The 14,851-nt window shown below is 37.0% G+C and overlaps 1 protein-coding gene across 3 annotated transcripts in view; it reads right to left on the minus strand.

Annotated features, from left to right (window-relative positions):
* Nucleotides 1–14,851, minus strand: part of LOC128983549 (uncharacterized) — a 58,184-nt gene that overhangs the window by 31,460 nt on the left and 11,873 nt on the right. For all 3 annotated transcript variants that reach the window (XM_054402860.1, XM_054402859.1, XM_054402861.1), the window contains exons 3-4: nucleotides 2,664–2,876; nucleotides 1,938–2,079 (exon numbers count right to left, since the gene is read on the minus strand). In XM_054402860.1, the coding sequence (XP_054258835.1) occupies nucleotides 1,938–2,079; nucleotides 2,664–2,876 (355 nt within the window). The remainder of the gene's footprint in view (nucleotides 1–1,937; nucleotides 2,080–2,663; nucleotides 2,877–14,851) is intronic.

A 14,851-nucleotide genomic window follows, 5' to 3' on the forward strand; every position in this document is an offset into this window, starting at 1 on the left:
TGTGTAACGTGTTGCCCCCGTCCCAAAAAATATTAAAACACATAATAATAAACTACAAATCCAGTATCTACGAAGTAAAAGGCCAGGGACATGAAAACGTACGTTTTTAAATTTTCACTCAACTATCTGTTCAGAGCCTTCTTTATAAAATGCGAGGCCTGGGGCAATAAATAATTGCGAGGACCTGTTTAATAATTCCAACCGGGGGATCTGGCGGGGTCCCCCCCAGTGGAAAGGGGGGTCCTCCCCTGGAAATTTTTGTAAAATTATTCTTGCAAAGTTGTCATTTTAAGCACTTTGACGAAAAAATGAATCTTTTACACTCTGAAAATGGGTGTGAATATTATTGCTAATTGCACATATCATTGTTCCAATTCCAAAGTAGATATCATAAATATTGCCCACAAAGTTCTTTACAATCATTTATAAAAAAATGAACACTTCACTGTGGATTGTCGTCCCGTCAATTTGTAAATGCTCATAGGCTAACTTATCTTGCTTATTTACTTTTTGTCAATTTAGGTTTATTGTGTTTTCGGCAGTTGGTCTGTGAAGGGCGTTACAAAGGTATAAAAAATATTACCTATAATTGTCAATGAGTTTTTAACAGACAGAAAGACACTAACACATAAATAAAACTCGGAACTCACAATTATTATTAATATAAGAAATATGCCACTAAACTAATGACACTAAAATAGGTTTGGTTCAGGTGCGTTTGTTTACACTGGCTGTCAGGTGGGAGGAGGTAGGAAGGCGATCACGTGACATAATCACCCCCCTACCTTCCCACAACATATGCCAGGTTCGTCAGTGGTCATGGGCGCCCACCGGGGGGTGCTTGGGGGCGCATTTGCCCCCCCTGGCTAAAAAAAAGAAATAAATTTAATACCCATAATGTTCTGTAATCACTTGGGTTTTAAGGAATTTATAAAAGTACGTTCATAATGGTCATGTCTAAAAAAAGTTTTAAATTGATGTTAATTAAATAACTAGTTGACTCACAGATGTACCAATCTTTTATACTTTCTTTAATTGTTTGGTTCATTTTTAATGTTGGCATAAAAAACTATGACTTACCCTCCTTAATGCACAATATACTATTTTGTTTTGGTTGGTTCTATGTATTACAAAATAGTGTAAAAATACATTTTAAAACACTATATTTTCAGAAATTTTACCGGGGAAGGCCCTAGACCCCCCTGATGTTCGTTCGACCTATATATTGCACCCCCCTGTTCCAAATCCTGCGGGCGCCCATGTACGGTGGTGCCATGGTGCTGCGTGGTGTTGGCCCGCCAGAGTAAGCATATTAAAGTACGATTTACTCACTCACACTCACCGGGGCGGTTGCCGCGAGACTCAGCTTCTCCCATCCCGCCGCCGACGCTGTTAAACGATGTTTCGTATACTTTTGTGTTTTAAATTTTGTTCATAGGTTTTTATTAAATCAATACAATAACTGAAATAATTCATAATAAATCAGATATATTTTAGGCAAAAGTATCTGTCTGCCCTTATTTTATTATTTTTTATTCCAAACTTTAACTTATTTTAGCGATAGTAAGGCCTCGCCCGCCTAACCAAATACTTTCCAGGCCTGGGGCGGCCGCTCCATTGGCTCCACCCTAAGGACGGTGCTGCTACTGTTGTTTTTACTGTAATTCAGTGTATCAGCAGCAATGTTACGCAGCGGCAAGCGTTAATTCAGCTTCTGGCGCAGTCCCGGTATTTAGTGGTCAGCAGCGAACGTGTTAAGTTTAACCATAGTTATTAACCTCTTGATGATTCAAATTGATTTGCTTGACCCACCAATTTAGAATTACCAAGAGACTACTGTACTTTTTTTTTGCTTGAGCTCCCAAAAAGTACGAAAGAGGTAACTTTTTGAAATCTTGATTGAGTAGCATTGTATAGTTTATAAATAGTTCACTTACACAGAATATTGTCACTTTTGTTCTCCAATATGTTGATTTCCTCAGATATTTCATCAATGAATCTTGGAGCATACCTGCCTTCAGCTAAAATCTCATCAGGAATGCTCACTTCAATAGCTGAAGATTTGATGAACCGTTCTACCTGTACATTGTATCATAAGGTTATTGTTTAAGTTAAATGTTCATTTGGTCATCGACTTTCTTGCCTATTGACACCAAATATGTATCTTATTTTAAACTAGTTTTTTACTGAATAGTTTGTGATCATATATAAAAGTTAATATTGATCCCCATAAATTTTAGCCTTTTTTTTAGAAAAGAGAGGATAATATTCTACAACATTGTTATACTACACTGCATCATAGTATCTATTAGTAGTTGACTTTATTCACACAACAGTAAATACTAAAATTAATATTCTTCAATTATAGTTTTATATTTCATGTTATTAAAATCAAATTATCAAGACTAGTAGATAATTGATTAGATCATATCGTTGCTCCCAATACAAAATATATCTCAATTTTTGGCCATTTTGAGTTTGACCACTACCATATGGAGTTTTGTGTATATTTTCTTGTCTCATCACAACGTATCCCTACGACAAAACGTTCCCAAGTTATAAAGGAAAGTTATAAAGTTCTCCATCAATATTGTATGAACAATTTCCATTGCAAGTTTTTAGTTGCAGAATAAGAGTAGATGTTTCATTGTTTTGGTTCTTACCTTCCTCATTATAAATTTGGCGAATTGGTCCCATTCAGAGTCAGTTTCTCGTGCCTCATTCGAGTACTCAAATGGCTCCTGGACCAAACGTCGCAGTTGAGTGCCAGGCATGCGAACCACTCGACTGTGCTCACTAAGTTCATATGAGTCTCGTGTGAAGAAATCGTCTAGGCTTGATAGTGCACGTGACTTGAAACATTCTGCTAAATCTCCCTGAAAAGAATACCGTAGTTAAAATAGGTCCTGGACCCAAGTAAAAAAAAGAATTGCTGGACCAACGTTTCTGTCCATGGCTGGCCAGAACCATGTTTTGTGATGTGGTTGGTATGTTTTGGCACTAATTCTTACGGTTGGTCAACCAACAAATTTTTAACGAAGGCCAACCATCCCATGGGACCTAAACATAAAACACAAAATAGTAAAGATTTTGTATGAAAAGCATAATTATTAGTTGAGTAAATTGATTAAATAGTTCATAAAAACAAATTTTGAAAAAAAAAACTAGAACAACAATTTTTTGACCAGACCTTGATCCTGATACGATACTTTCGCCTTATGAGTCTCTGACCTTACCTCTGAGCTATATGTGATTGTTGATACAAATAGTTTTCAAGTGGTCAAAGAGTACTTAAAATATACAGTGTGTAACTTAAGTCTTGAAACAAATCTGTATTTTTAAAACCGAAGTACATAGAAATATTCTGTTTGTGGCAATAATTGTTTACAAAGATTCCGCAATTTTGTACATCAAAAATATTTTTTTAACCCTCCTAACAGGGTAGGTGGTAGGGAAGGACTTATTTTTTCAAATAGCAACCCCTATTGAGTTTGAAAAGGGTTTGTCAAAAAAAAAACAACAATGACGCAAACCCGAGGTAGATATCTCACCCCTAGCCAAAATGGGTGCTTTTTCACAATCAAATCAAATTTTGGAATACCTCCCTGCCATTTAGGCTGGAGGTGAAATATCTACCTCGGGTTTACGTCATTGTTTTTCTTTTGACAAGCCCTTCAAAATGAGGGGTCACTCAATAGGGGTTGCTGTTTGAAAAAAATAAGTCACCCCTTACCCCCTACCCTGTTATGAGGGTTAAAAAATATTTTTGATCTAAAAAATTACGGAATAATTACAATCAACGCCACAAACAGAATATTTCTATCTATATCCGTTTAAAAAATACAGATTTGTTTCAAGACTTAATTTACACACTGTATATGATAGTACAGTATATAATATGATTCTGTTTAGGCATCAAAGTGGTTGAATTGTTTTTCTGGGGGTTTGAAAGGATACTGGTATTTGAATATAGATTTTTTAGTTACCATTAGGTTAGTAATGTAATTATAATTAATTGTTTTATATATATGATTAACTAGCTGTGTGCCCGTTCTACATACGGGAATCTTGGACAGGAGTTGGTTTGCATATTTAATATGCATTTTTCCAGATAGTCTGGCAAAACTATTACTGTAAACTTATAGGAATGCATTTAACCAGTGTGAAAAGTAACTTTCAATTACAGGCCTACCCTAGGGCTATGCCTCTTAGATCTGTAAAGCAATTCCTTTTATCATTAGATATAAAATATGGACTAACACGATCGGATGACATTTAATTGCGAAGCATTCATTTTGGCTTGAAACTGTCAGATATTGTATTTGCGAAGGATTATAGGTACGTGAACAACTTAAAGCTTTAAAAATTCATGATGGTTTGCTAAACAAATCTTTCATTAATGTTTTATCATTTTCATAGCATAAACTAACATTTTGGAGTCCAGACAGAAAATGCAAAAATTATACAGTAAGACATCAATTAAATTTAATAAGAAATGAGGTGCAGCACTAATGATAACAAAGTTGTAAATAGTGATGTGTTTGTACGTAATAATTATTCTTACTGCTACCACGGGTTCTAAGGAAAAGTACCAGCACCAAAAACCAATGTTTACACTTACAGTTAAGAAAAGATATATAGTACTTACGACCAATTCAAACTGTCCTAATCAAACTGTATTATAGGTGTTAATCCGTTGGCAAATATATAAATAAATAAATACACAGGCCACAAAATATTGATACGTTGACAACGTAAAGCTTTAAAATTCATCATGGTTTGCTCAAAAAATCTTTCACTTGATTTGGCATCAGTACCTACCAAAGTTTTTAATCTCCCTCTTGGTTTTGGATTTTTTTAAGTTTTTGAAAATCAAAGTTATTTCCCATTAATAGGATTATTTGTAAGCAACGTTTAATATTAACATATTAATGACAGTTTGAAAAAACCACCTTTATCCAAACAAAGGTTTCTTATTTAAAAGATTGGGTAATCTCTAAACTAGCAAACATTCGCAGGAAATGTGACAAAAACGCGCAAATCTGGGATTTTTGACGTTTGTAGTTTTACTTCCTAAGTAGGAAAAGTACCGATATAGTTGTGGAAATGTAAGTAAGTAGAAACCACAAGTGACACATTTGAAAAGCGAGTTTAGCTACATCTGTAAGTTAAACCTCTGTTACAATCACAGCGAAATCATAAAGATCTTCCAAGATCACAGCTACATCCACGATCACCCACTGCAGTTGTGATTTTACTTTGCACTTTACACAACTGTTCTTGAAGTGCCGTCAATGAGTGGAAACCTTTTTTGTAAGCTATTGGTGACAATGATAAAAATAATTTAAGTTTCCCAGCACTATACAACACGGTCTTTCCCCGGTTATCAAAACTCAAGAACAATCGTTGCACTTGCGATTAATTAAACCGGTTAAGTAAGGCACAACATTTTTAATCTCACTTGGTTTGGATGTGCTTACTAAACTTGATCGGAAATGGTTGCGGTATTTGTAAACAGTATTTAGTGTAAACATATCAGTGACAGCTAGATGTGAGAACTATTTCAATCAGCTGATCATTATTTCATCAAATGTAATAGTAAATATTGAGAGAAAATTTGATAAAAATCAAACGAAATTGTGTTTTTGATGGTTCGTTACTTTGTTTTCAAAGAAGCGAGGCCATGTTTTTATAGCCAAAGACACTCTCACCAACCCAGTAAATACAGAAAATGATTTGAACCTTGATCGGCCGGTAATCTAGTCTTCTAGGAGTACGCGGCGTAAAATGACATTTTGGCAAAGACAAACAGACAGACAGACTTCTATTAGGTCATTGTTTTCCTCGACACTACCTAACGCCTTCTTTGATATAATTGTATGCTGGACCGATGAAACAATCAAATGGCCAGGGATAGCTCTGCTTGAAACAGTTTTCCAGCAAGCAAATGCTTAACAGCATTTACTGAGTATATAACCTCTAATATTTCATCCAGTCCTGTACCACTCATTACAAATCCAATACATCCAAGGAAACTCATTATTGTATGGAGCCCACCTAACCTTAAGACAGTTTTCCTCAAAATACTTGTCTCTGTTTCATTACAAATAATACTCAAAGCCTTATGTGGAACAAGGTTGATCGAAAGTCAGAACAGATGTTTGGTTGTATTTTTTAGCATGATCAGCAACAAACAGTAGGGTTGAGAGGATACAAGTTTCATTTGTTGGACTCACGTCTATCATTGGCAGAAATACTACTGATGGTACACCTAGTGTTCGCCTTAGTGGAGAAGTTGACAATATCTGCCATGCTGGTACTGTCGGTTTTTAAAAGTCGTGACATGTTCCACAATATATCCAGATTTTTGGTGAGGTAATAATAGTGGATTTCTTTTATAGTACCTTGGGACCGAGCTTTGCTAGGAGGAAATCATTAGTTTACTATGAAAGCAGTCTTAGTACTGCAGATACATTAAACCATTCCCAAACTCCACACTGCTCGCCTTTAATACTTCCTTCACCACTCCCTACGTCATGGACCTGTTTCCCTCCCTTCCAATAGCATTTTAGGATTGCAGATACATTAATGTAATAGTCATAGACAATTCTCTCACTATGCACTGCTAGCCTTACTACTTCCTTCACCATTTCTACGTCATGGACCTGTTTCCTTCCCTTCTCATAGCATTTAAGTATTACAGATACATTAATCTAACTGCCACAAACGGTTCTCCACTCTGCGATGCCAGCCTTTACTACTTCCTTCACCACTTCCTACGTCGTGGACCCCTTTTCCTTCCCTTCTCATAGCATTTTAGAATTGAAGATACATTAATCTAACTGACACAGACGGTTCCCAGACTCTGCGATTCTAAACTTTACTACTTCCTACGCCACTTCCTACCTCGTGGACCTGTTTTCATCTCTTTCCACAGCATTTTAGTATTTTATAGATACATTAATCTAATTGCCACAAACATTCCCCACACTCCATTCCATTCCCAAACTCCACACTACTCGCCTTTACTACTTCCTTTACCACTCCCTACGTCGTGGACCTGTTTCCCTCCCTTTCCATAGCATTTTAGGATTGCAGATACATTAATGTAATTGCCATAGACAGTTCCCTCACTCTGCACTGCTAGCCTTTACTACTTCTTTCACCATTTCCTATGTCGTGGACATGTTTCCATCCCTTCTCATAGCATTTCAATATCGCAGATACATTAATCTAACTGCTACAATCGGTTTCCAGTTCCCACACTCCACACTGCTCGCCTTTACTACTTCCTTCACCTCTTCCTACGTCGCAGGCTTGTTTCCCTCCCTTCCTACGGCATTTTAGGATTGCAGATTCCTTAATCTATTCGTCATTAACAGTTCCCACACTCCGGACTGCTCGCCTTTACTACTTCCTTCACCACTTCCTACATCGCAGACCTGTTTCCCTCCCTTCCCATAGCATTTTAGCACTGCAAATACCTTAATATAATGGTCATAAACAGTTTGCACACTTCGGACTACTTGCCTTTAATACTTTACTTCACCACATCCTACGTTGCGGGCCTGTTTCCCTCCCTTCCCATAGCATTTTAGGATTGCAGATACCTTAATCTAATCGTCATAAATAGTTCGCACACTCCAGATTGCTCGCCTTTACTACTTCTTTCACCACTTCCTACATCGCAGACGTAGTAGTCAAGGACCTGTTTCCTTCCCTTCCCATAGCATTTTATGATTGCAGATACCTTAATGTAATCGTCATAAACAGATCCCACACTCCGCACGGCTAGCCTTTACTACAATGTATCGAGTAATCTTCAGTATAAGTAATCTTCAGTATAATCTTTGCTCAATAGTAGCAAGTGATTTTTTCCTTTTGCACTGTATTTTGTAATGTGCTAGTATGCTGTGGGTAGATGGCTTATTATGAACACATGTTACAGCTTACAATTTTTTTTTTCAGCATTTATTTCTGGTTCAATGTAGACATTATACACAGAAGTGTTAACCAAATTAATAAGAAATTAACTATAATAACATTGTGGGTTCGCTCAAACCTGAGACACCCTGTAACATAATTAATTTAGAGAATAATTTAATCGTCTTTAGGCTTCATTCATCCAATAGATCTTGAGGGAGCCTTCGACGCAGCCTCCTGTTCTCAGTTGCTTCACCAAGATGAAAAGTGAATGCACCAGGAACATTGTTTAAAGATTTTAGAAATTTTGAGGTGGTTTTTTCAATAAAGGCCGAGATAGATGTTTTAAAATACGGCAACTCTTGAAAATATAAACTGATTTAAAAGTGTAAACCTATTTACTTTCAAACCCCTACTTTTTATGTTAATAGATCCAAAAGAATATGACAGCATACCTTTAGTGTAGCAATAGCATCAATTGCTTCATATTGATGCTTCACGAATGACATGTTTTACCATAATTTTTCAACTTTAGTCAAGCCTCTTTACATGTAGCTTACTATATAAATTACAAAATGAAACTTTGAGCAATACTTTACAAAACGTATACAACCTTTCTATAAAACCAAACAATAAACATAACCCTCCTAAATCTACATAAAGCGTCACAAACATCTTTTTCAAATAAATAAACAAACACCAGTTCATTGTACTGATCAGCTGTTTCATTAACTAAATCCTATACTCTAATACGAGCAATGTTTGCTTATATGTATGTATGAATGTATGCTTGCACCAAGATCTCGAAAACTAAAATACTAAAATGCTATGGAAAGAGATGAAAACAGGTCCACAACGTAGGAAAGTAGTAAAGTTTAGCATCGCAGAGTGTGGGAACCATGTGTGGCAGTTAGATTATTGTATCTTCCATCCTAAAATGCTATGAGAAGGGAAGGAAACAGGTCCATGACGTAGGAAATGGTGAAAGAAGTAGTAAAGGCTAGCAGTGCGGAGTCCGGGGGATATTTGTGGCAATTATATAAATTTATCTAAAATACTAAAATGCTATGGAAAGAGATGAAAACAGGTCCACGACGTAGGAAAGTAGTAAGGTTTAGCATCGCAGAGTGTGGGAACCATGTGTGGCAGTTAGATTATTGTATCTTCCATCCTAAAATGCTATGAGAAGGGAAGGAAACAGGTCCATGACGTAGGAAATGGTGAAAATAGTAGTAAGGCCAGCAGTGCAGAGTGTGGGAACTGTCTGTGGCAATTATGTGTCTGCAATTCTAAAATGGTATAGGGAAGGAGGGCAAACAGATCCACGACGTATGGAGTGGTGAAGGAAGTAGTAAAGGGGAGCAGTGTGGAGTTTGGGAATGGATTAATCTATCTGCAATACTAAACTGCTTTCAGAGTAAACTAATGATTTTCCCCGAGCAAAGCTCGGTCCCCAGGTACTTAAATTAAATCAAGTAAACTTTGGAAGCATGCCAGGCGTAGCCCTTTGGAAATCAACCTGTGGGGCAGAGGCCTTAGGAAATTCGTCCATATCAATACTTTTCGTCAAATCTACACACTCTAAGCTTCATTTTGATGTGCCATATGCCTATTTTTTTATTTGGTAAATAGCCTTAACCGTTTACATAAAATTTGATTGTATCACTTTAATAATATAATAGATGTGACTTTCAGTTTCATTTCTCTACGTAATTAGATTTTTGTTGGCAGATCTAACTGCAGTAAATACGTTTTTAGGCCAGAAATAAACAATTTACAACATTTGAAGAAAATCTACTTTGAAGCCGATTTTGGGACTTTTGTACAAGCAAGCATACATACATATATACATACATTACATACAAGCAAACATTGCTCATATTAGAGTATAGGATTATTAAACTTCAAAAACTGCATTCCACTAGCCTGAGAAGGATACACTGTAATTTGAATTTTCCCCACCTCCTTAAGCTCTTCAAAAGAAACATTACGTTTCTTGATAAACTCAGAAAATGTCCCTGATACACTAGCTATAATACCCATGCTATATAAAGTTCCACTTCCATCTAATGTAGTTATATTGTGGTCAATATTGTCAGCAGAATATTGAATGAAACGCTCAGGAGATGTGGATTGTGACGTGAAGAATCAGGCATACTTGTACCCCTTTGTGCAGCAGCGAAACGTTCAAATTTCTGCACCTCTGCATATGAACTACAAAAGCCCATGTGGTTGACAGACTCTACTATGAATTTTGAGCTTGTGTTGTCGTGAAGTTGGTCCCCAAGTCCTAACCGTAAAGGTGTAACCAACCCTAGAGGGTGCATAGCTTGCATAATTGCTTGTCCGATAGCAGATATCTTTCTGTTATTATTTGTCTTACTAGTGACGAGGATTGACAGTAATAACTGCTTCAGGAACATATTTACAATTGGACTCTAAACTAGCTATGACCTCATTAGAGGGATAGTTGTCTGGATCAATATAGGAATGTCTTTAATCTCATTGCAGATTAATGTGGCTGCAGCTGAAATGATGTTTATTTTGTCTTTTTCAGTGTCATCTTTAGTTTCTGATTTATGATACTCCTGCAACACATAAGAATCTATACTTTTGAAAGTAACAATGTCCTTAGTTCCAGCAATGGTGCCAATAAAGATTTCATTCTCAAAATGGTATAAGGTTCTGAATATTCTGAATAAGGTTCATAATACTCACAGGTTGTAGGAAGAAATTATTTCATCTTATATATTTAAAAAATTTGGATGTTCTTTTCCGAGTTTGTTTGGCTCAGATACCTGACTGATTTTCATGATCAGCATATATTTATCTATAATTCCACTCGGCTTATAGGTATATAAAATTTTCCCTCCATGTATTTCTAATCGGAGTTAAATTTGGTTTCTCTTTTCCGAGTTCGTTTGGCTCTTCTTACCGACCGATTTTCATGATTGAGGTCTCAAATTTAAGGTATGCACATACAGATGTGCCATAAAGCATCGACATATATTTATCTATAATACCACTCGGTTTTTTTTTTTAAGAGAGGGCCAGGCTTACAAGCGACCATGGAATTGCATCGCAGCTAGAACAGCTTATTGTGCACCCTCATTCACAGGTCCTCCTTCTGCATCAAATCCCAGGTCCTTAGTGAGAACCTTTTGACTATGGTAACCTGTTCTTCCCTTTCATCTCCCGTCAATAGGCCAAGGGATCTCATACGCAGACCTTGTAGGGCTGGGCACATAAATATTACAAAACGCTGATATCTTCACAGCTTTCACAAGGACTCTGGCTGGGGCAAGCTGTAGTGAGATTTCCCTGAAGGGACTCAGCTCCTGAACTTGCTTAACCAGTCAATCCTTTGTGGCTGCGTTAGCACACCCAACTACCAAGGCTCCGCCTTCAAGATGGCAGCTGCTTATCCTGACGTCTTTGCCACGAAAGACCCACCTGGACAGCTCCCCCTTGATTTTATTACCTTAAGCCTCCATCTGTTTCCTGTCCTGGTGTTCAGATTTGGCGAGAGCCATCTTGCTCCACAGACAGTGTCTCCGAATAGGCGGGTTCTGGTGCTCTGTGAAACACCCGAGCCCTCTCCCTCTTCCGTTCTCGTCTTCTTTTTCTCGCCCCAGACATCCTCATGTGTCAGGTACTCTCGCCCCCTCTTTCCACCTTTCTTCCTGGAGGCTTCATTAGAGTCAGGTTTGGGGGTTCCGCCCTCGCCCTGCTTTTTTCCCCCAGCATTCTGGTTCTCAGAGGAACTAGCTTTGCAGGGAGAAGAGTTAGGGTGCTTGGCAGCCCACACCAGCCTCCTCTCACTTCTGGATGGCACATTTTTGCCTTTATCTAAAGCATCCGCTATCCTCCGTCTTCGCAACTCGCCCCTGGAAAGTTGTTTTTTTTTCCTTTCCGGTTTCTGCGAGCTTATTGTGATCGTCAGATTTCAGTAGACCTTCCTCCTCCATTGGGGTCAGTTTGTCTACGTTGTTCCCACAAATACCGGGTATCTAAGGTCGACCTCCCCAGTGACCCGATTAGAGGGGTAAGGGGTGCATACGACTGGGTTCACCCTGATTCCCAAAAAGCTCCGTTAAGACACTGAATATTAGGCCCCCAGTGCCACAAGACTCTCGGCACGGATCACATTACACCTTAGTCTAGGGCCCCCCTCACTTGGTTATGTAGGTGGACCTACACCCAGTGGCAGAAGGTAGCTCTCCGCAGCTAACAAGTGAGAGTTGGGGATTAGGTGTTGCCAATCTGCCAAACCAACCCCGCATGCGAGGTTTGGCCGGAACGGTACGAAAGGTTGTCACTCAGCTTGTTGGTGAACAAAATTTGCTCCCCATATATTTCTTATAGGAGTTAAATTTGGTTTCTCTTTTCCGAGTTTGTTTGCCTCTTCTACCCGACTGATTTTCGTGATTGAGGTCTCAAACTGAAGGTATGCATGCACAGATTTGCCGACAAGCATTGGCATATATTTACCTACTGTACTCAACCAAAAACATAATTTGACTCATTTTTGAATTCTTACTTCAATTTAAGATGCATTTCACCAGTTATAATGATATAATCCTATATATTTTGGTCTAAGGACCTTCAGTGAAATACAGGCTTTCATTAAGCTATTAGTTATTCAAATCAGACAAGTGTCACGCAAACAAAAGGTGAACAACCAACATACAAGTTATTTTTCATAAGGATTTTCTATGATTAAAAATGAATAGCTCCAGTATCATTCATTTTTTTTATATGTTTTAGACTCAATATATTCAGTAAACTATAGGCTTTAATTTGAGCTATTGATCGTTTGAATCAGTTAATATCAAACTGTATTACTCAATCAAAAATCATAAGTTATCTCTTGGATATTATTTATTTTATCCATCCCATTCGCCTATTGGGTCTGATGATGATTGGAGTGTCAAATCGAAATCGATCACCACTTACCATCTTTTGTATATTTACCATCTTGTGAGTAACAGTATAAGCGTAAATATATGTTTTAAGTGTTATAAGACGTATCTTTATTTACTTTCCATAAATTTAATAACATGTACAATGCTGATCAAGAAGTTATTTATTTATTTTAACGCTGCGGAGCAGCATGGGTCCTCTAGTTTTATTAGTTAAGTCACTGATGGTTAATTGTTCTTCATTGTTTTCTCTTGTGTATATTGCAACTTTAAAAAATGCTTCATGGCATACTTAATCTTCTGGGCGCCCTGGCGGAGCTTTAGGGACGTCTCTAAATTGCTGTGGTACAGATTTTCCATTTCTAAAGTTTACTAAGCTTTGTCATAATAAGCTTTGTTAAGCTGTTTACTAAGCTTCTAATAACAAGCTTCACAGCAGGCAAATCATACACAACCATCATAACAAGGCATATTTTTCCTTTTTCAGCTCATTCAACATTACGTTCGATGCACTTTTCTAGCACTGATATTCTTAAGTTTAGCGTCTGAGCTTCGAACCATTCTTTTTTCATCTCTTTATATGTTAAGCTTAATTCAGCTGTGCACAAAAAAAAAACAATTACTTTTGAAATCAAAATAGGATTCACTAAACGAGAACAACTGGTTTCATTCTCATGCTTTTTGATTGGAGACTTTAAGTTAATAAACTGTGCTCTACATTTTTATGAACTTTTTGTCTAACAGTTACATAGAATTCAGATATTTTTCTTGCCTTGCAGGTTTGGTGTATTCCTTCAATTCCTTTTACTTTCTCCCCCTATACCATAGTATATGGAGAAAGTATTGTTTTCGTCAAAATTTTCGAGTTTGAGTTTTGAGTGGATATATTTGTTTTGGGTCCCCCTGGACCCAAAAAAGTGGTTTTCGAAGTGATGTCTGTGTGTGTGTGTGTGTGTGTGTGTGTGTGTGTGTGTGTGTCTGTGTGTCTGGATGTGTACAGAGCTAGAGACTACACCTGTGGTCCGATTTCGATTAAATTTGGTATGTAGGTTCTAATCCATGGTATCTCCAGGCGTTTTTTTCATTTTTTTGAAATTTTGATTTTTAATGGGGATTTTCCCATAAAAACCCATAAAAAACCGGAAAAATCGGATTTTCTCAAAAATGGCCCGAACGATTTTGATTAAAATTTAGTATGTTGTAGCCCTTAAAATTTTGAACAAAATGGTACAAATCCCATTTCTGTAAAAATTACGGTTCAAAAGTTATGGTAAATTATGTTTTTTTCCCATAAAAACCCCATAAAATAACGAAAAATAGGATTTTAGACAAAAATCCAGTTTTTATTTAACATAGTAGGTTATGGTCCTTACAATTTTGATAGTTTTTTCATTTTTTTAGAAATTTTGATTTTAGATGGGGATTTTCCCATAAAACCCCATAAAATAACGGAAAAATAGGATTTTCCCAAAAATGGCCTGAACAATTTTGATAAACATTTAGTATGTTTATAGTCCGTTATATTCTGAACGAAATGGTACAAATCCCATTTCTGTATAAATTACAGTTCAAAAGTTATTGCAATGTTATTTTCCCATAAAAACCCCATAACATAACGGAAAAATCACATTTCCCCAAAAATGGCCTGAACGATTTTGATAAAAATTTTGCATGTCCTTTAAATTCTGGACTAAATTGTACAAATCCCATTTCCGTGTATTTACTCTCACCGGTTAAACATGATAAAGGTTGTTGACAAACTTATGGGAGAAAGTATGTGTCAGAATGCTGATAACGTTTATTCAGTAAGAGATGACACCTCACAACTACTGTCTCTGGAGGGATTGTTACAATAAGGTTTACTAATCTATCTGATTAAGAGAGGTCAGCAAGAAGCACAAACACAAACAGAATTCTTTATTATCCTCCAAAGAAAAACTACTGTACACAGTGTTAGATCAGGTGAATACGAAGGGTGTACAAAACAATATCTGTGGATTAGATAA

The sequence above is a fragment of the Macrosteles quadrilineatus genome, unplaced genomic scaffold (assembly GCF_028750875.1).
Source record: "Macrosteles quadrilineatus isolate MER2022 unplaced genomic scaffold, UCM_ALF_1.0 Scaffold_1__1_contigs__length_201487025, whole genome shotgun sequence".
Lineage (NCBI taxonomy): Eukaryota > Metazoa > Arthropoda > Insecta > Hemiptera > Cicadellidae > Macrosteles > Macrosteles quadrilineatus.